The 22434-nt window shown below is 40.3% G+C and overlaps 1 protein-coding gene across 2 annotated transcripts; it reads right to left on the reverse strand.

Moving 5' to 3' along the window:
* zfc3h1 (zinc finger C3H1-type containing) lies at positions 1-21842 on the reverse strand. Of its 2 annotated transcripts, XM_066723527.1 has the most exons (36): positions 21181-21842; positions 20015-20461; positions 19419-19498; positions 18968-19166; positions 18624-18856; positions 18345-18383; positions 17709-17832; positions 17451-17545; positions 16670-16873; positions 16070-16231; positions 14235-14372; positions 13880-13998; positions 13649-13795; positions 13333-13507; positions 12985-13116; positions 12252-12806; positions 12026-12135; positions 11600-11731; positions 10806-10927; positions 10081-10182; positions 9661-9786; positions 9300-9486; positions 9019-9205; positions 8432-8620; positions 7105-7345; positions 6389-6494; positions 6107-6305; positions 5714-5808; positions 3946-4053; positions 3667-3771; positions 3037-3202; positions 2228-2328; positions 1778-1879; positions 1598-1637; positions 1198-1260; positions 1-1065 (listed from the first exon to the last, which is right to left on the reverse strand). In XM_066723527.1, the coding sequence occupies exons 1-36, from the start codon at positions 21704-21706 to the stop codon at positions 928-930; spliced, it is 5994 nt and encodes a 1997-aa protein (XP_066579624.1). In that variant the 5' UTR covers positions 21707-21842; the 3' UTR covers positions 1-927. The 2 variants fall into 2 exon arrangements, with proteins under 2 accessions (XP_066579624.1, XP_066579625.1); XM_066723528.1 differs by lacking the exon at positions 18345-18383.
* Positions 21843-22434: the final 592 nt, after the last annotated feature.

The raw sequence follows: 22434 nt of genomic DNA on the forward strand, positions 1-22434 counted from the left end.
TCCATAATCATATATTGAAAATAGTTTAATATAAACACATTCAAATAAAAATACTACAGAGTAGTATTTAATACAAAACAGTTGAAAGATAGTCAAAGACCTTTGACTGCTTACTCTTTAATTATGATATATATTTTCACAAAACAAAATTGCACATTTTTATTTTTCTTTAAATCATCCTTGAGTATTGATGCATTGAGTGCACGGGTTCACGGCTCCCCCACCGAGCAGCTCAGAGCGGACTCTTACATTTTGAACATTCAGCAGTCTATGTAGAAGAGTCTCAAAAGCAGAAGGGACCCTATGCGGCCCCATTAATATGCTTTCCCCTGGCAGCCACTTCACATGCCAGTCCAGTTACCTGCTGATTAATTTGTTAAATAAAACCTGAAATAAAATCTTTAAAGACTTGTTTTCCCCCGAAAAAAGAAAAAGGACAAAACATCACCAGGAGACTTAGTCCGCCTTCCTAAAGTAAACATGTAAACATTAACACCACAGAAAGATGTCACAGGCATTAACTTGAACTTCAAGTAAAAAACAAAAATATTAAAAAAATGACAGTACAAAAAAATAAACAAAAAATAGGAACAAATAAATATAAATATATATAAAAAAAAAAAAAACATCTGTCATTTTTCAGAACCATACTTACGTACATGATGCAAGGAGATTCTTAAAAGAGGCCCAGATTTTGGACATTCAGGAGTTCATTTTTCTTCATTGATTGGCATCTGATTTGCAAGTGTTCCCTGGCGTCAGGAAAGAATACTGTATAGGGAAGGACTGACAACTCGCCACGTCTGCCTCGCGCAGCCTACTGTAATTTGTATTTATTATTATTTTGTATTTGTTTGTTAATTCTTGGAGAATTAATCTCATTTGGCCATAAGGTTTTGGGGACGGAAGACTAACTGTACCAGATGCTCAGTGATCCTTTCCCTCGGTTCTGCTCGAGCCTAAATTTAACGGCTCGTCTAGACTCACTCCAACCTCTTGGCACTTGTCAACAAGCTTTCTCAGGTTATCAGTTTTACCTCCTTCTGCAGCTTCATAGAGGAGTCGCTGCAATGAACAGGAAACAGAGAGGGAGAGAGAGACACAAAACACCTAGTCAGTAACCCGATACTGCATTTAAAGCATTCTGTATATGCTTGAAATTAATTCAGGATATGTATTGGTGGGAAAAAAAATTACATCTTTCCATAGTGTGGCACAGAGGGGCAGCTTCTGGAGAGCTTGACTGTAAAGATGTCGAACCTAAAAGATATAAACGGATATAAAACAGTAGCAACACCACTGCATCCAACAGTATGAAATCAAGATCTTTAATTTAGCTCTTAAAAAAATACCTATTGACCAACGAGGGCCTTCTCTCTTTAGATATACGTGAAGTTTACACTAGTTCACCTACCTGGTTGAGTTGGATTTACTACTACATTACAACAGCATTCACCACGCTGTTCAACAGGTAAAAAAATGTAACGATCAGAAATGACAGGAAATAAAGACCGGACTCCTGCAAGCCAAGTGATGATTTCAGGTTATATTATGAAATCAAAAGCAACAGCCAGCCTGTTCCTCGGGGTGCACTCACCTCTACTCGCCCATTCAACTCTCTCTCAACAGCAACGGCTCTGAGGAAAACACAGACAAACAGGACGTCACCACAGCCTTGAGCGAATCCAAAAGCCAAAAGGATATTATAAGTGGACAACAAACACATCATGTGGGCATGGCTCCACTTTACTTCAGACAGGGAAAGGGTTTAACTTACATTCTCCAGACGGGCAGGCAGTGTGGGACACTACTGGTCAGCATTCTGGCCTGCAGTTTGAGATGCTCAATATTGCCATCGCACCACTCCTGTTGCAGCAACCTAGACAATAAGAAAGAGACTAATATTCCAGCTATTACAAAATAATAGCTCATCATCCTGAACCACTCTGGGAAGCTATTTCATATTTATTAAATGCATAACTGCCAATGAGTCAGAAAGCAAATAAAAAAGCAAAACAAATGTTGAGTCTTCAAAAGCACAGCTGAAAGAGACAGTGAGCAGAAATAACCAACAATGAATGTTCTGGAAAATTGGTGGACATTCAATTCCCAACATGATGTTTATGGTCATTACAGAACAAACACCAAACCCCATCTATGAACGCAATTCACTTTACATTACATTGGACAGTGGGAACAGCCAGGCTTGTATGCATGCTATGGGTACCTTAGTGCCAGCTCAGTATTGGTGGGCATGATGTATCTGAGCCTTTCCAGGGCACTGGACTGCTGAGAATGAGGAAGGCAGCCCAGATAGAAGAATATAACCTGTGGAGTACATGGCATATCTTTCAGAGCCACCATGGGCACTTTCCTGGCACAGTGCCTTCAGCTCAGAACTGAAATGAATCAGTTCATAACGCAGAGGCACGAGTTCATGTACAACTAGGAAGATTTAGTACATCATTTAAAATAAATTCTGAATCAATTATGATTGGATTATAACAATAATATAGTTCACTTCTCTATCAGAAGCTACTGAAGATCAATATAAATTGAGAAGCTTTTAAGCTGCGAGCTCAAGGGACTCTCAGACTCATTAGCACACAGACCTGCTCTGCTGCTGTGCAAATAAATACATTTGATCCTGACAATATGAGCGGCTACTGCTCAGACCAGACTCCGATTATACTCCACAATGGACAACCAGTCAATTTATACAAAAAAAAAAAAAATACTTTAAAGCAAATTAGCCTGTTCTCTTTAAAATCATGACCATTGCATATAGGTTCAGTTATATATAGAGGCATGCAGCAGAAATGAGGTTTGCTTTCAGGCACACAGATGCACAGAAAGTGGTCGTGTTCTTTAAACCAGTATCTAACTCAATACGTTTCAGGAAGAAACGCTACAGTATCAGAGTAAAGCACCAGACTGTCCGTGTGCAACACAAAGGTTTATCTGCTCGTGCATCTGGTCAGCAGATGACTGACAAAGCGCCCTGTGCAGCGCCCTGTGCAGCGCACTGTTCCTTACCTTATTGTGGAACTGGAAGTTGGTCCAGTAATCGGCAGAGCTGAAAGGAACGGTAAATCTCGTGGGAACAGTCACCAGGCAGCGGTGCACGAGATCTGTAAACATTTTGAAGTCTCGGCTCTTACATTTGGATCCAATGAGTTTACTATTAGTAAAAAGGAGATAACTGGAAAGAGAACGACAAGGTTAGAACCTGATCACAAGGTCACCATCCGCGCTGCGACATCAATCATTGCTAACAAAACAGTACATTGTTAATGCATTAGAAAAGGCACACATGCTCACACGTTGTCTCTTGTACCAAACAAGAAGGGCTTAAGAGTTCTGCAAGTAAATGTAATTGGCAACAGACACCAGAAGCCTTTCCATGGGGATTATAAGGCAGCTGGACTGCCTGCTGAGGACAGCCTGGCTCTAGCTACACTCCAAGCCTTGGCACTGACATTCCCTGGTACTATCTTCTGAGAGCCACACTACATGGGTTTCAGGGAGAGCAAGGCAAGAGGGAGACAAGTCAGAGGAGCCACTTGCAGGTTACGCCAGCATACATGACAGTTTACTGCAAACGATGGAATGGAAACATACAGAGATGAGACGGCAGACTGAAGACCAGTTAAAGTGTGTACTCACTCCAGCCACAGCTGCTGCACTACGTCCTGCTGCATGACTGTGCCCAGGGCCCTCTCGAAGGCATCCACTGCTTCCCCCACGTTGGCATGTACCCACTGCCACAGGCTGTTGTGAATAATGCAGAAGTATATTGCTATGTGGCAATATGATCTGTATCTCATCGATTCAGGTGCTAAAGAACACTGGGAAATACACATTTAACACCCTATGAAAAGTAACTACAAAGCTAAACTGTGAATTATGATCTTATAGTGCACCCTTTTAAAATGTAAAACTTACCAGTGGATTAGCCATAGATAGGGCATCTGGTCATTGAGCTGATCTCTGAGGTCTGGATTAATACAGGGGGTTTGGAAAGTGTTCCGGGTTGGGATATTGAGAATGTAGCTAAAAGGAAAAGAAAATGATACAAATCAAATTATAATTATGACTACATGGGTTCAGTTCCTTTTTTAGAACAATTTAGAAAAATTGAGCATGCCTCGGAATATAATCAAGTATAAGACAATATATTATTTCTTGGAGGAAATTAAGTGCATTCTGTATTAGTGCTAAACTCAATGAGAGAAGGGCTACATGATTAATCTAGCTTTTATACTACAGAAGTTGGAGTGAATCAATGAATTAATGATGTGAACCTGCTGTGCCAAATTAATTCTGAAAAAGAAAGAGGTAGGTTAATTAACACCTACAGTACTAGCTAGGTGGCCTGAAGAAGCCTGATTTGACACAGAAAATGTTTTATAAAAAGACCAGAAACAAATTTAACTAGGTTATAACAAGAAAATAAATAGCATGCACTAGACTGTTCACATTTAATATTAAAGGAGTTCCCCCAACAGTCATTTACCAAATTTTTTTTTTAAAACATCCAAACTGGTCTACAAACCAGTCACAAGTACAACACACTCCTACATCTCCTAGGCTAATTTGTTTGGACTTTAAATTCATTTTGCTGCTGCCATTTCCTGAGACATTGAATCTGTCAATTCTTCCCCAAAGAAAGGACAATTATGCATCAATGGATTTTAATGGCATTCATTTTGCAGGTGCTGCGCCATGCGGGAATATCAATTTAGACCGCCAACATTACGGACAAAAGTAAACTAATTCAGTGTGGTCCTGACATCTGTCCAGAGTGATCTGAAAGGGCTCTTACAGCCTTATCACTCATCATTACCTCTGAGGCATCAATAACACCGACAATTTATCTGCGGTCTCACTATCACTATAACACTCATCCCTTTTCATGGCCGTAGATAATCAGTTCTCACCTTAAAGTGGAAAAGCCAACAACAGGCACATTGTTACTCCTTTACTGAGATTCTAAAACACAGCCATAAACCCACAAGACCATAAACCATATTGATCTTGGATGATTGCATTCATGTCTGGACTGTGAATTAACCCTCTCGCATGCACTTCCAAATACGCATGTGCTTAAACTAGTTCTTAATCTAGACTACAGCAAGAGAGGGAAAAACTACAAAAATATGACTTCGTAAAACAAAAGATGACCAAACAGCAGTGTATCTATATTTGAACTCAGGAAATCCTTAACATAGGATTCATAAACAAACACTCACAATGGCTAGATTTGTTTTGCAAGTGAATTTTGGCACGATTCCCTGCCAAGGATAATATAATGCAGTGTCTATACTGCCAGACTTTGCTCTACAGAAGTCACCTATTCCGATAAATAGCGTAAGCTGGGGTTTCTTTACCCAAACAAGCCTGCAGTGAAGCTATTCCACACACTGAGCTCCACTGCTTTACGTGTAATGTTGAGGTCATGAAACTGTAAAAGCATCACAAATGGGTGATTGAATCAGTTTGTGTGAATGGGAGAATGCTTCCTGTTCCATAGCAGAGATTACCTTGCAGTGACACTAAAATGACTAATACTGCCTGTAATCAGCTGCTAATAATTTAAGAACTATCATAGACAATTACAGAGAAAGACAATCTGAAAAGAGAGAACAGCCTTTTTCTGACAATGCAGGTCATTGTTTTAACCTTGTTTTCTCTCACCCCCTGTCAAACCTACCGCAGTACATTGACAGGATGCTGTTCACTTGCTGTACTTTCACAGAAAGACATAACAAATTCCTGAAACAGAGGGGCTATGGTATGCGATTTTTCCTGTGTAGAAATAGATAAGATCACCTTGGTCAGAGTACATTAAATAACAGTTGGCAATAAGGTCGGTCATTTGTAGGTTGCATAGAAGATCACAAAGTCTGCTAATTAAATTTAACAGGTAATGATATTTAATTTAACAATTCATATCAAAAGGTATTAAAACGAAATCTGAAAGTATTACATTCTTACGGATTATGATTTACTCTACACAAATATCTGAAATAAAGCACCTTCTATGATAGTCATTCAGAAATACTGTGAAGTAACTGGAAATAACTCCCTGGGTTCAGGGACTCACCTGCGACACAAGAAACTTGCAAACATGATAAAAAATCTGTCCGTTACAAGGATTGCTTTTTAGAGCAGCAAGCCACACATCAAAGGCTTTGTCAGTTTCATTCTTTTGAACATAAAGTTCAGCCAGAGTTTCTAGCAATTCACAACAAGCAGGACAAGACATCAACAGAGTCTCACAAAGCTTGACAGCTGCATCCCACCTAGAAAACAAGAACAACATTAGCACCAGGTTAGACAGTGTGGAAGCCAGGGAAGACGGTTATTTTTAAAAGTAAAACCTCACCTTCCCAAAATCTGATTCAACAGAATCATGTTTCTATACAAAGGTAAGCAAGCTGTCATCCTCCCTTCGTTGGATAAGCTCTCCTGAGTACACTGACACACAGCGTCTGAAAAACAACACAGCAAGACAAGTTACAAGTCTTATTTCTTATCACCCTTTTGAAAATCTGAAACTCTGGGGGGGGGTATTTTGACTGTTCTAGAACTTAAATATATTACAAAAGTTCCATATGATGTTCTTTCCTGCGATTTTATTATATTTTTAAATATATAAGGACCTATATAAACATAAAAATGACTGATTTACAGACAGTTTCATCTTAAACAGGTATTGATGCAATATGTATTTTACAAGTTATTACAGAAAGAGGGGAAAAAAAACTACAGATAAGTGGCACCTGTCTTCAAGGTCACCTATGAAAAACAACAATGTCATCTTCAGAAAAACTGTTTTTTTTGTAATACTTTACAGCTCCAAAGTCTGCTGTCAGGGAGAGGCCAAGGTCACGAACTGAAGTAAGCCACTCCACAAATTCAAGAAATCTGTTTTCTGCTTGACTACCATGTTACTGGGTGAATAAAACCACCAGATATTTATTTTTAAATAAAGAAAACGTGATTCAGAGATACTCATTTCCTGTTCGAGCAGTATTTCCATGCAGCATTACACTTCAAGGTCATCACTCAGCGCGCGCGCGAGAGAACCGCTATGCTGACCTTCAAACAGAGCGAGCAGCATGTCGGGATCAGTCTTCACGTCACGTGCCGACTTCCAGGGAATCAGAAAGAAGTCTTTGCTGACGATTCGAGAGGGGACTGAAGTGGCCGGATCGTACAAGCTGACAGGAAGGCTATTAAATTCAGTGAGATGAATGTAAGCCAACCAGGCCAGGCACCGATCCGCAGTAGTGAGGTGTTCAGCCAGGCTCCTTTCATCATTCAACGATTTTAAAGCGTTCTGAAACAAAAATATTTAAACAAATCATAGTTATGCAGCTTGATACGATCAGATAATTACATACATAGAAAGAAACTGACAAGGCCTTAAATATAAAGCACTCTGTGCAGATGTCATGTACCTATCTAGTCCTCCAATCTTCAGACATGAGCAATGACATGCATTCCTGTACAACGATCTTAACCAGCCTATATAATGCTGTATTCAGATCATATTTACCTATATCATTCGGGTGCCATCCGAATGCATGGTAATCTATTTTTTCCACTCTATTCCAAGTGGGTTTTAATAAAAGAAAAGCGAATGTCAGCATGACTTGCCAACTTAAAGTGTTGGAAGCAACAAAATGTTCTTCAATTAAATTCTGGAGAGAGATAATGTTACTTCGCTCTCATCACTGATGGCTGTCGGATCCTGACCTAAATAGACTTTATTACACAAAAAGACTAAGACGAGAAACCCGAGAGGGTTATTTAAGATTCTGAACACATTTTGCTGCACGTACCTGGTACATTTAAAAATGTATCTCCTATAAAATATGACTAAGATGACGCCTCTGCTTTACATGACTAAAGCAGAGAAGTTCATACGGAGCCTCTACTACACTGCAGTTTTGACAAGTGTGTTGTTTACAAGGATCCCTGCTTACTTACTCAATTTAGAAAGTGTCCAGATTAACAACTTCCTTATTTTATTTTCACATTTAACAATTCTAGCTTTATCCAAACTATCATAGTAAGAAATATTCAAGAGAAATGTTTGCTGCAAAGGCCAAAGTCGTTTATTTCTGTTCTCATTGTGGATCTCTCGGTTTTTCTTTGCCTTTTTGATTTAGATCAAGTACTTCTATAAAACCAATGGTCCCTATAGCCTTATTAAGGTGATGATGGTACTTTATAAATCGTAGTGATTCAGATAAAAACTTTGCATTCCTAATTGTGAAAGTAGGAGTAGGCACCAATGCGTAAACAGAATACATGACATAAGGCAACATATGCAAGCTTGTATCATTCCAAACTCACTTCTCAATAATTCAGCATTTATTGAGCTGCACACGACTGGGACAGTTCAGACTGAAAGACTGACCTGCAGGATTGCGAGGGCGTTCTGATGTCTGCCCGTGAACAGGCTGAGCTGAACTCGATACAGCAGTGACTCCAGCAACTGAAATGATGCCAGTTCTGATACATCTCCCCCTGCTGTGCCAAGCAGGTACTGGATAATGCGACCGCAAACGTAGTCCTTCCCATCAAATGAGCTCTCGAGATTTAAAAACTGAAACAAAACAAAAAAAACAGGCTTTAATATTTCCTCACAGTTCAGGACTGAATTGCTTTTAACACACACCCAGCACACAATTCTTGGGCTAGCACAGCTGACAAACGAGAGAAAGCAACGAAACACTCTGACCTCTAGTCTAGCAGAGAGAATAGGGAGGCAGCTTCCACACAATTAGATGTTGGTGGCTTAAAGGAAAGGCAACTCTCAATTAAATCTCTTACTTAAACTTATCAATTTCAAGATCTTTAAATGTGTTTCATGGCACTCTAGTCATGAGAAGAGCTGCTTTTTCTCTAACATAGCAGCAACATAGGATGGCACGCCTTTCATTTTCATATTATGACTTTGTCCAATCACATTCGATATTTGATCGGTTAAAAGGGCAGACTTACGTTCCACCACACTTTGTAATGAGGAGCGTACTCCACAGCGGTCTCGCACATTTCCTGCACTTCTTCCTTTGTGCCTCGTTTGGAGAACAGCGTGAGGTAGTGGCACCAAACTTCGGGATTCTCTCGATTGTACTCCAAAGCTCGGGCCATTGTGTTTAAGGCAGAATCCAAACATTCAGATGGGGGGCTACAAGAGAAGTTGTTTAGTTTTAAGGAGTAGAAACCAATAAAATACAATTGGGATATTTAAACCACTCCAAAAATCTGACAAGTCTACTCACCTCTCCTTCTGATTGAGGTACTTGTAAGCCAACTTTATCCATAACTGGACATCCCTGGAGCTTTCTAGAACACTCGCCTCCAGGTTAGAGATGTCATCCGTCTCACTGGTGAAGTAGCGGATGTCATCTGGCGTTATACACACGTCGAGAGCAGAGCTGCTCTTCCAGGGAGGCTCTGAACGTCGCTCTGCAAAATCATTTCAGATAGAGCTCACTTGTGGTTCAGCAAGAGTCTTCAAGAGGGATCAAAACTAGGGCTTTGCGAACAAAAATGGTCATGAATGAATTTTTCCTCAAGAGACAGGGCCTTGGGTTTACAGTCTCAATGTGAACGAGGGGATGTTTGGCTGATGCTTCTCACCATACTTGACGAGTCCCAGGTTCTCCTCATCCTCATCGCTGCTATTGCTTCTGTTCTCCGGCTCTGGGTTCTTCAGTGGCTGGGGCCTCCATTTCCTGACCTCTTTACAAGTTGTGTGCGGAGGGACTGAAATAAACACAGGGGAAGTCAGAGGTGCCGCGCAAAACCCGTTGAGCAATATCTGAAAGTCATGAATATGTGGATTCACAGAACTAAGATTTTCCTTTTGCACAACACAAGCATTGTAAACTTTGTCAGGTTTAACTGCAACTTCTAAAGTAATACTGTTTTATACACATTAATACACTTACAATAATGACCCTAAATACACACGCACACACATTAGCAAAAACAAACACTTCCAAGCCAACTGTAATGTATAGATGTCACTGAATAGCAACAGTTTTACTAAATACTCACTATGGCTTTTGCTTTCATTCACTTTGCTAACAAGGAGAACTGCCATCTGGTCCGTCCCCATTCGGTCTTTGTTCATTCCAAACAGTTTGTTAATGTACTTCTCTGAAAAGACAAAATTAGGATTTCAGATTGTAACAAATGCTGGCAAAGTAAAGTAACGAGCAGCGCCTCAGACACTGAGAAAAGTCAGCGTAACTAAAACCCCCAAACTAAATAAGAATAACGACACCTGTCCAATAAAATGAAGCAGGCATTATTTATATTTAAGTGATCCCCAGGAAAGTAATATTGCAGAACATTGTCAGATGCTTTACTCTATAAATTTCTGATGATCAATTTATCAGGTGGGAATGATTAATATATTAATTAAATGTCAAGAGATGTGATGAAATTTGATAAGGTTAAGGTTGTATGTTTCACAATGTTATTGGGTCAAAGATTTGTAATGCATTCTGCTGTAAAACTGAAAGCATAAAAATGTGCCTAAATGAGGCATTAGCACATTGCAGGGTAACCGCAGGCCAATCAATACGAATTTATACGACTTGGTAGACTGAACTCATTGCTCAATATCTCTGGTTTGGAGACTAAATGGTAAAGAAGCCAGTCCCACAGTTACGGAGAACAGAATGTTTAAGCATTGCAACATAAAAATCTATCATATTAAAATATATTTAGCCTATTGAAATGAGTAACATTTAGAGATTAGGGATTTAAAAAGGTACCTGTAGCAATACTGATGTCCTCAATTGTACTGGTTTCTGAACACCCAATGAGTGATAAATTATAACACACAATGTCCTGGAACAACTGGTTTCCAGTTAAAGTGCAATCCCTCATGTGTTGCCTGAAAGAATTACAAAAGGAATTAAAGCTTTCTAGAATGAACGAACGCCATTATACACTATACAAGATCATCTAACAGGTTGGTAATGTTTTCTTGGAAGAAGAACGGTGAGGGAAGAATGAAACTGGAAATTTAAAGATATCAATACCAGTCTCCGACTCCTTCCGGCGATTACTCAAGACTTCTTTTCTGTACTTGTAATTTAGTCTTTCATTCTCCTGTAAGATTGCACTTCTATACATCATTCTGTCATACTCTTGCCTTTGCATTAATAGCTCTTGTATTGTTTATCTTGATTTCCCCTATGCTCCCTCTCCCTCAGCTCTTAACTGTGACTTAACATCTTGTCTGCACATATCAACTTTTACAATCTAGGATGCAAGACCTTATATATTGCTTACTGTATCCCCTATACACTTGTGTAAATTGTATTTTGCCTTGAACTGTACTATTGCACTTTGTACTGCTCTGATATTTTGTAAGTCGCCCTGATTCTTCTGCTAAGAAATAAATAATAAATCAACTGTAAAGTCACATGAACACTACACACACTGCTCATCTTATACACTTTTCCTTGTTTCTCACATATCCAAACTGAATGCATTAAGTCAACTTAAAGCACACCTGACAAATATATACTGATCATAGTAAATATTGTACATAGTTACTTACCATTTACAATCATCATCGTTACACGTGCCAGTTAAATCAAACCGGCAGAAACACTTTTTCGGCTCAATGATATTGCTGTAGGAAGAGGAGCTTAGTGATAACTTCTCCTTGGTCCGGAAATATGGACTGAATCTAAATATTAAAAACAAGCAAAAGAGATCAAGCTTAATCAAGCTAGCAAGTATCACTAGTCTACTTTATTTATTGTTAATGTATTCATTACGTTCAGCTAAACTCTTCCATAAATAAAAGCTATGCATTTGTTTGTAGCGATATGGGAAAACACTTCAAATAGTGGCATAAAACTAGAAAGTTTAAATTCAAATTCTCATAAAGGTTCCTATAGTAGCAATGAGTAGAAATTGTATAAAATCTCCATTATCAGGGAACAGAAGTAAATATCTACTTTACATACAAGGAGAGTACCTGTAAGACTTAAAAACTAAGAGTGGACTGTGATACGGTCCAAAGGGGGACGGCTTCAGCTCTCCACGACCTGCTTGTGTGGCCACCAGGTCCAAATCCAGTGGGATCTCCTGGAAGACAGAATTGAATTGGAAGTGCGATAGAAAATCAAAGCTTTCGTATCCACATTGTGTTCAGGTTTAGCGGAACCGTTGTGTCCACTGGATGGATTCTTCCCCCTCTTTACCTTGCCACACACAGGCTTTCCAGTCGATGCCGTGATCTGAAAGCTACTTCTCTCAATAAGCGCTTTCAAGTCCTCCGATTCCTTGTACCGTTTCTGCAGATCCTCTACGTTCAGGCCAAGGAAGAGCTCGGTCTCCTCCACCGTCTTCTTGGAGGGCTTGCTCTGGCTCTCTTTGCCTGCGCTGGCCTCCGTGTGTTTGAGGTTGGGCTTAGTAAAAGCCCCTGACTCCCTGAAAGAGCGCCGGCGCTCCCGGAGAGACAGAGACAGCTCCTCATCCTCCGCCTCATTCTCCTCACTGTCCAGAGTCAGTTTGTCCTGAGTGAGGTCGTGAAGCGAGGGCTGAGGGAGCGGGTATGTGGGAGGTTCTTCCCCAGCGACTGCCGGCTCCGATACCTCCTTGCTGCGCAGAGCCTGGGCCTCCTTGAGTTTCTGGATCTTCAGGGCGTACTCTGACTCCAGCTTCTGCAGACGCTTCTTCTCCTGCGCAATCAACTCTGCAAACTGCTTTCCTGGGCTCCTGGCAGTTGAGCCATCAAGGCGGAGAAGCTTGCTTGGCTTTAAAATGAAAAACATTACACAGCTAATTACACAGACATCCCAGAATGATATTTAGAACTAAAAATAAATAGTTTATTTAACATGAGTGACTATCATTTATAGTGGCTAAGAAACACACTGTACCACGTCTACATACAGATTACGGGGCATTGTTTTGCTGTTGAACAAAACTCACCGACAGGTACGTGATTTCATTTTTGCGCTTCATTCCCCCATGGCCAGCGACAGCCTTGGCCTGGGCCAGGTCCTTCTCAAACTTTAGGGTCTGATGTTTCTTCACAGTCACACGGTGCTGCACTCTATTGATCTGAGGAAAACGATTGAATAGCATATTTAGACATGATGCTTAACAATCCTCTGTACAAGTCTGAGGAGGAGAAAAATATATTTTTGTCATGCAATTCAATATATTTAAATCAGAAGTGGTTGATTTAGGACATTGACAGGATGTTTAAGCTTCATTAGAACCGATGATCACACACACTTATTTCTGCATGCATAAATCAACACTTTCAACACTGACCTGTTCCTGCAGCTTCTTCAGAAGGATTTTGTTGGCATTAACAATCCTTTCAGTTGCCAGCAACTGTTCCTTTAGCTTGGCTACCTTTGTTTCAGATACTTTGAGAGACTCTTTTTTCTTCAGCTCCTGCTGTAAAAGGTGCTTCAGGAGCAGCTCTTCCTTTAAAAGCAGGTTTCTGAGTTTGAGAAGGAAAGAAAAGGCTGCTTTAATGGGGATTTTACAAAACTGACAATCTCATTTCAACTGACTACGATGTAACAAGATTTATTTATACAGTTTATTCAAGGAGTTTATTCAAAGTCTAGACAGAACTTACTTGTGTTTTGTAAGCTTATCTTCCGCCTCTGTGACCTGTAAATCGGCCACTGCTGATCTTCCCATAACATCCAACTCCACATCCGAGTTCACAGGAGAAGGGGTACCCCTGGACTGATCAGACCTCAAAACTCTCTGCCTTTCCCTACTACAAAAGAAAAAAAAGGTTAGTATCCAGATTTGGTAAAATACGGTCACTTTTAATGTTGGCTGCAAAATATTTTTGGAATACCTTGCAATTTCTTCCTTTAACAGGCGATATTCAATCTTCTTATTATCCGGGAGGGCTTCTGGGGTTTTAACAGGGTTGTTCTCCTTTTCTGATACTGAAGGAGCTTTTGGTTTCGATGCCTGCAAGAGAATGAGGTGGGGGACTGTAAGACAGTATGTGTGAATCCACAACGATCATCCGTAGCGCATATATACAGTGAAAGAGGAACAAATCGTCAATGCGTGTTGTTTTTAACCTTTATAAAATAACCAAAGTAATAATCAGAAAATGCTTTCCAGATGTATATTAATGAAGAATCTTGACCTGTACATAACTGCGGCCTACGTAATTCCCATTAACAAGGCAGTTACTGTACCTCTACTGTCCTCCTGGCTTCCTTTATCATGGACTCCAGACCTCCAAAGACGAATCTGTTGGCGCTGGGAGCTTCGCCCTCCGACTCGCTGTCATCAGAGTCATTCAGCTGCACAACCACAGCTTTGTGCCTGGGGAGCTGCGAAACAACGGAAGCAGTTGTGAGGCTCAGACATGCATGCAAGAACTCAAACATTAAAAAAAAATATATAGTACTGCATTATCAGCCAAAAATAAACCCGGTACACAAGTGACAATTTCATTTTTAATTTGAATTAATTGTTCATAAATTGACTCTTTCTAAAGTCAATCCTTGAAGAGGTCCTCATGGCTTTTGACAATCTTCTTATCATGGCCAAACAACAATTTGATACATGACTGACCCCTGCAATAAAGATTTGATGGGAATGCAAAAGGAATGTGATTTTGGAATGCAGAATCAAAATTAAAGTAAAACAGCAAAAGAAAATGTATATGTACACAATCGCCAAAGAAAATGTGTCAAATTGTTAAAATACTTATGAACAGTATTAATTTTCTTTAAATAATTGCACACAATTGTTTGCATACACATTTCAGATGTGTATGAATCTCTCAAAAAACAAAATGTGAGCCAAGAGAAAAGCAAGAGCGTGCTTTACTTGCTGTAACTGCAGTCCCTGTGGTGTGCTGGTTATCGCAGAGAGCTCCATCAGCCCGATCTGATACATTAACTCGGCTTTTTAGGCTGTGGTTTTGCAGTGCAAAGATAAGAGATGGGCGAACCTTGAATGCTACAGAAGGTAGCATTTTGGATGCCAGTTATGGCAGTAAGTTGAGTTTAATAGTTTACAACAAATGCCAACTTACATAAATATATTAGTGCATACAAAAGCCAGAACCCCAATCCTAGGTAATTCTTTACACTTATAGTAGAAATTTTGACATATGGCAAAAGTATAAACTAAGCTGCCATGAAGTCTATATTTACAGCTCAGACAGACAGCATCGTCAATGTGCTGAGAGGACAAATAAAACCAAAATACTACTGCTGTGCTTTCAGCTTTGTTTCTTTAGTTAAGAGACAGATATAACATATACAGTACTCATATATGCCTAGTATTTCATGCAGAAAAATAATAGTCACATTGAGCCGAGTTCTGGCAATTCCTGGACTGCATGTTAAAACTTGGTGGAACACAGCAAAAAAGAATAGGGGACGGGGAGGCTTGGAATGAATAACCAGAAGAATAGAAATGCCTGTCTGAAATTAAACAATAGGAGCTAATCCTAATACATGGTCAGATCTACACAGAAGATCTCGCTACCAGCATGAACTCACTAGAAATAAAAACAAAGGTAGCAGACTTTCAACACCACATCTGATCATTCTTGTGCTCGTGCATCGTGAAAATTAAACCTCTTGTAACGTGAAGACAGCAAGCTCAATGTTTCTGTTCATTGCCAAGAATTTCGCTTAAAAAGCATAACATTCATTTGTAAACTTGTTGACAATGGAAGCATTCAAAGATAACCGTTAGAAATAAATTTGTTAAGGCTGACGGCTATCTTTAAAAGAAAATAAAATTAATAAAGTAATGCATTATTCCAAGCAAAAGCACAAATTCTTCAGAGTATACACGTGTATTTACTGAACTGATGATTAGTCAAGGCATGTTATTTTAGAAAATTAAGATGCTTTTGTAAGATAGGAGAAGTTCATGGAATAATTCCTATTAGACTCTTTTACAGGCTTTGAACCATTTTCCTCTCCAAAACATTGAGTCGTAATCTTAAACTGCCATAAAACCTCTGATTTAAAATATTAGAGGGTTCTTCTTCCTTTCTTACACTTACCACCAGCAGGGATCGGGGGGCAGGAGGTCCTCGGACGTATTTCATGCTAGGTGGGCGTAACTGAGCAACTGTGTTCATGCTGACAGTTGATAAGTTACTTCTTGGTAACTTCTTGGTAAAAGTAATGGGAGGTGAAGGTGGGCCGCTATTGCTGGAGGTCTCCTATAAATGTGATGAGAAAAGAAGTTACTCAGCCTTTCCTTTGTGTCATTTTCCTAAATATCCACACTTGCTAGATCTGTATTTACTATAGGAAATGTCTAATCTAAAGGTTTTACAAAATACATTTCTAGCAGGATATACATTTTATTTATATTAAAATTAAATAAATAAAAAGTATAAGCTCTCTATGTAGTTCCCTCTCACCTGTTATGTACTACAAAGAGGTAGAACACATTTTATTTATACCCTTCTTAACTCACAGCCATAACAGTCAATGCACGGCTCTAATTTAAAGACAATAATAAGTATCAAGATGTACAACAAATGGCTAGAGACAAGCCCACAGTGCAACTTGTCTGCAGTAATTCAGATGCACAGGAAACCCAGTGCAAGGCTGCCACCTGCTGGCCTGTCTGCACAGCTAAGCTCCACATGTACCTCGGATTTGACAGCCCGCTTGTTGGCCAGAGACTTCAGCAGTTCCTCCCGGAGCAACATCTCCTCTTCCTCCTCCTCGTCTGCAAACGGAGGCTTGGGGGGCTGCTCTGGCTCCTCGGGGGGCAGTGGGGGCAGAGGAGGAGGGGGATCTGAAGGACCAAGTACCAGTGGGTCCAGGTAATGCTGATTCAAAGCATGGATTGTCTGTAGAAGACCAAACAAAAAGAAAAAAGTTCACAAAGGACAACTTCTAGAGACATTTTTTAAGATTTTATAGTAGCCACTCTTAGGTCTAAGAGGACTAACAATCAAAAATATAGATTTCATGCTAAATAAGGTGAATATTCTTTGTGCCTGTTTGGTCAAAGTCCAATTCCAATATCCTTCATCTTGCAGGCAGTGTCTAGACACAACAGGAAGCTTGCGTATTTAGTCTGACTCATACCCCAGTTGCACAGGCAGTGTCAGTCTAGAGACGGTCAATCGAGACAGAACCTCTGTGCCACATACTATGTGAAGCAAGACGACCCACAGAAGCATACTTCTTTCATGAAGAGATTTGGACATTCTGATTTCTTGAAAGTCCCACATTCAAGAGAATTGCGATCGAGTAATATGCTAAAATAAATTAAAATCTGAAACATTTCAAACAAGGTAACTGGCAATATATAAAAAAATGCATATTGTACTTTAATCACTAACAGATTATATACATTCACAATAAGACAAAAATCTGAGCAGTACTGAAGTTGTATTGTTATGCATAGCAAATCCTACATACCATGCCATGAGGAGTAACACCCAAAGGAAACTGGGACATTTGAAGGAAATATGGAGGAACATCGTCTGAGAGAGGGTTGTGTGCTGGGGAAGATGCTGTGAAATCGTATGAAAAGAAAAGAGTTAAACGATGATATACAAATTGTGGACAAAAGCTAACTGCCAAAATGTATAACAAATCAAAATAAAACAAACACATACAAATATGTACAAAATGATCAGGCTGTCCTCCCCGTGTACACAAAGAAAACCACATCACCTGGTGAATTGGTTTCACTGTCTGTATCCATAGCCACCTCGTCATAATTGTCATACTGGTACAGGTTTCCAGACGTGTCCGTGCCCAGCTTGCTCAGAGATTTTCGGTGTTCCGTGTCCAGGGACTGCGGAGACGTTAAGGAGTACGTTATGAAAACGGTAATATCCATTACAGCTAACCGGGTTAAGGTCTCACCCCTTTTTAATAATCAATAACTTAAACTAAATTAGTAGAAAAATCAGCTGTAGCATAAAATAAAAGCCCCTGCTGCCATTAACCTCAGCCACTCCGGTCTCTCCAAGGAAACAGAGGGAACGGAGCCTGTTTACCACAACACAGCAGCCCTGGGACTCCCAGCACACAGCAATTGGTTACAAATGAACAGGGACTCCCAGGCGAGCACCAACTGTACTATAAATACACAAGGCTTGTACTAGCCACATACTACTGCCTTAGAGTAAATGCCTCTTCAGAATAAAGGGAGGGCAGTGTCACTTAAATACAAATATAACCTCTGTATATCATTTATAAACAATTCCCAGAAGATAACTGTATACAAATATTGGAGCTGGGTTTTACTTTAAGTTGTGTTGAGAGGTCAATTAAAACTAACGGCTGTTATATTGTGTTACTTACCGCACCAAGACTGTAAGAATTCCACCTTATACGTCCTGCCTGATAAAGTAAATATATATATATAAATGCATCTACTCGAAAGCTCAATTTGTCAAACTATAATGGTTTGCCTTTTATCACACTGTAAACACGTTTGAAAAAGCTTAATCTATCAAACTTTTTAAGCTTAAGCTCACTTTGATTAACCAAGCCAGTTCAAATGGAGCGCTCCGAGTTTCTGCAACTCTGAAGCTCGGTTTTGAAACCCAAATCGACAGGGGACAAGCACTGCAATCTCACCTTGCTCCGCGACCGCCTCTTCCCTCCCACGAGCTTCATGAAGCGGTTGTATTGCTCGTCCTGATTGGACAGATCCCGGATCTTGCGGATCTCATCCTCCCGTTTCCTGCGCTCCTCCTCGTCGACCCGTCTTTGCTCTTCCTCCTCGCCCTGGGGCTTGTCCTGCTCTTTCTGCTGCTGGAGCTTCCATGTGCGCACCTGCTGCTTTCGCCAGGCCTGTTTAGCAGCTGAGCCTGATAGCATGCACATAAGAATATTAAAAGCTTGCCCATGTAACAGAATCTTCCAATCAAAATCAGTTCATCAGCTCGCAATAAAGCGAGACATTTAAAAACAATGCTCACCTGGACTGACGTTTTTCTTCCCCGTGTGGGTTTTGGCTGTAGCTTTTCCCTTGTCCTGCGTGGGCTTGATTTTGGTGAGCTTCTCCTTGCTCTCCTTCAATACCTGCTGTTCCTTCTGTTGCCACTTCTTGCTGGCAGACTGCAGGGCCAGGAGGCGCAGCTGCAGCTCTGAGACCTCCTCATCCTCGTCTTTAACCTCCTGGATCAGACAGACAGGAATGAGTGCCACACAAAAAATGAATTTCCCATTTTACCACTTTAAGAGATTTATGATGTTGCAAACCCATCTTATTTTTAAGGATTTTTATGGTCTTATCTTAAAAATGACCTTTTCAAGTCAAGCTTATTCTACGGTTTTAGCCAGTTTATGCTTTTAGGCTGTAGACATTTGTTGATGTAATGCAGGTTAAGGGCCAGTCAGGCCTCACTGTTCATCTGGAAATGCCCTTACCTTCTCGGGTAACTCATCTGATTCTTTGCTGCTTTGACAAGAAATATTGGCATCACATTCCTCCTCTTCTTTCACTAAAGCTAAAATAATTGAAACGAATGAAAACAAACATGATAAAAGCATTAGTTTCAAATTTAAGACACTAAACATTGCCTAATATAGGAGAGGCTAGATATTGCCTAACATAGGTTGACAATGCAAAAAGGAGAATTGGAAGCTGGTTTTAAGAACTTAAGCGTTTTAGTTTAAGATAAAATTACACTAGATTATGTTAAATATTAGTTTGAAATGATCAGTTCTTGGAAAGTGTCAATCTAAAAAATGTGATGTAAATAAAATGTAGTAAAATAGTTTTGAAGACTTAAAACATATTGAGATAATATAAAACATCTCAAAAAGATTAAGTGAAAGGTTTTCATTATGAAGTGTGGGACAATTTACAGCCTTCAGAAAATGGTGAAAGCACTATAATTTTCTAGGGTAGAAGTTGGAACTAAAAAGTGTAACCAACTACACAAATGCCAACCTACCAGAGCAGCTGTATGTACCCAGTCAACCTCGTTTCAATTGTTTTACTCAGGTGGATGTTTCTGTACCTTTTGAAGTGTCACTAGACTCAGGAGGGCTCATGTCAGTCTCCTCCGCATTGTCGTCTCCGTCCTCCTCTGTGCTTTTCCTGTTCATCGCGTCCCTCTCAGCAGGCGTCAGGAGCTTCTGTCTTAAAGGCTTCAGGTTAAAGGCCTGAAACACTTTGATCTCTGGCTTCTCTGGAGACGGAGACTCTTTCTTTGCAGCTTCTTTCTGGATACTGTCGGGCTCTGAAACAGTCTGTTCAATACTTGGGGTTATTTCGATCTCCTTCACAGGAGACTCTTCTTTGGAGCTCAATGCCATCTTCTCCTCTTTCCTAATACATTCCAGCTCGTGCTGAATTTGCTTATACTTCATAAGCAAGTCTTCAAAGCTTTCCTCAACACCATTTTCAGTTTTGGCAGTGGCATAGGTTGGCTTCCTAGTAGCCACAGGCCTCCCAATAAATTTAGCTGAACACAGGGGTAAAGGAAGGTAAACTATTAAAATGAATTACCAACACAACAATGATTACAAAACACAAAACATCTTAGCTAGCTTACAGAAATGTACAGTTGGGTTGTATTCTTTATATTATAGTTCTATATTAAGTTGCAATTCACAGCTTACCCACATGAATGGACTTTCCAAGAGATTACCCTTTCTTTATTTATTTATTTTTTTCTCCAATGAAGATTTACCCCTTTTGATCAAATATATTTTCCTGAGGTTTAAATCAACTGATGTGTGGGAAATATTTAACCATGTTGTTGCAAATTATTGCACTACAATCAACTGAAATGTTTTATCATCATATATTAAATATCAAGGTTGCCCATGGATTGTAAGATGTTTCAAAGCTACTCAACGTGCACATCTAATTTCCTTCTCATTAGGTTTCATTAATTTGCCTGCCTGTTATTATTATTCATATTAATAATATTGATAATATAATTCTAGCTACACGTACATAACCTTTAGAGATGCAGAGGGCTTTCTGACGCTTAATGGTGACAGTAGGATAATAGGATTGCTATGGACAGGAATATTTATAGCCAGTTACCCAATTTGGACATGTTCACATTTTCAGTGTATGGAAAAATATACACACCCGTTCTACTGAAAATTTTTCCTATTAATTCTGTATATAATAAGAAGTACTGCAGTGTCAACAGATCTAACAAAAGGATACGTTTTCTCTGAGGCGACTCCTTTCTGTTCGACCCCCCAGGAAAGCCCAGTCGGACCGGCGGAGGCCTCCCAGTCCCCCGGTCTCCCGCAGCCTCGCCCCAGCCTCCTCGCCCCCAGTCGCCGCGTCCATCGTTCGGTCTGCCCCGGTACCTCAGCCTGCCCAGCGCGGTGTGACTGCGCTCCCAGAAGGAGGACCTGGGGCCCGGGTCACAGTGCTGGCCCGAGAGAGACCGGTCGAGTCCCCCTTGCTGCCTGTGCCCGGCTGAGCTCTGGGGGTGAGGATGTGGACCTCGGTTGAAGGGCATTTTCCCTCGGAAGTCATGGCCTGGTCCCCCCATAGACGGGGGCATTTTACGTGGCGGAGCCTTGGCTTTGCGAGCGGAACGCCCTGAGCTGCTGATAAAGCTCCCGCTAGGCCTCTTATCGCGGCGCACGAACAGCATTTCCTCCGTGTCATCGTCGCTGATCTCTCCGTCTTCCAGCTCGCCCTCTTCCCTGGGCGACCGGCCGCTGGAGTTCAGCTCCATTGCCGTGTTTTGTCGCTCAGTTGATGTGTTTTAATTACGCGTTCAGAGCCCTCGGTCCCTCCGGGGATTCACACCGCCAGAGCCGACAACCCAGAGCCGCTGCCGTGCTTTCCTGGAGCTCGGTGCAGCGCTTGCCTTTGCCCAGGGTATCGCGATAGTTTGGGAGACTGTAGTGTTGTACGTAATTGACGTGACGTGCCTTACGCTTAAAACGCTTACAGTACTATGTTTTCGTAAGGGGGCGCTGGTGATTTATAAACACTTTTTCTTACTTAAGTGCTATTTGATGTTTATTCAGGTTATGTACATACATTTCTATCTATATATAAATATGTCTAAATGTCTTCTGTGGCAGCAGTCATTACCCACAAAGTGTTTAAGTGACATTAAAGTAAAGTGTATACATGGGCATGTCAAACACTAGACTATAATGCAATGAGTTTGTGAGTGAAGAAATATGAATATAATATAATATACAACTATCCGAAATAAGGTATATCAATGCGGCAGTAGTATAAATGAAAATAGAACAATTGAAAACACTGAGAATATGGACAACTGAATAAGATTTGAAATATTTAAACATATTGCACAGAAACAAATCATACCACCACATCCCACAGGGCTGGATTATAACATGTCGAAGTCCTAAACTAGGTCAAGTTTCAAAGCCCCCTTAGCATTACCAAAAAACTATACTAACACAAATGACAAGGGAAATAGAAATA

Source organism: Amia ocellicauda, chromosome 15, assembly GCF_036373705.1.
Source record: "Amia ocellicauda isolate fAmiCal2 chromosome 15, fAmiCal2.hap1, whole genome shotgun sequence".
NCBI classification, from domain to species: domain Eukaryota; kingdom Metazoa; phylum Chordata; class Actinopteri; order Amiiformes; family Amiidae; genus Amia; species Amia ocellicauda.

Coding starts and splice junctions, on each gene's coding strand:
- zfc3h1 (XM_066723527.1), bottom strand. CDS start 21,706: ATGGAGCTGAACTCCAGCGGCCGGTCGCCCAGGGAAGAGGGCGAGCTG. Junction 13,508..13,648: donor GATAAGCTTACAAAACACAA/GTAAGTTCTGTC, acceptor TCTCAAACTCAG/AAACCTGCTTTTAAAGGAAG. Junction 1,880..2,227: donor AATACTGAGCTGGCACTAAG/GTACCCATAGCA, acceptor CTTATTGTCTAG/GTTGCTGCAACAGGAGTGGT.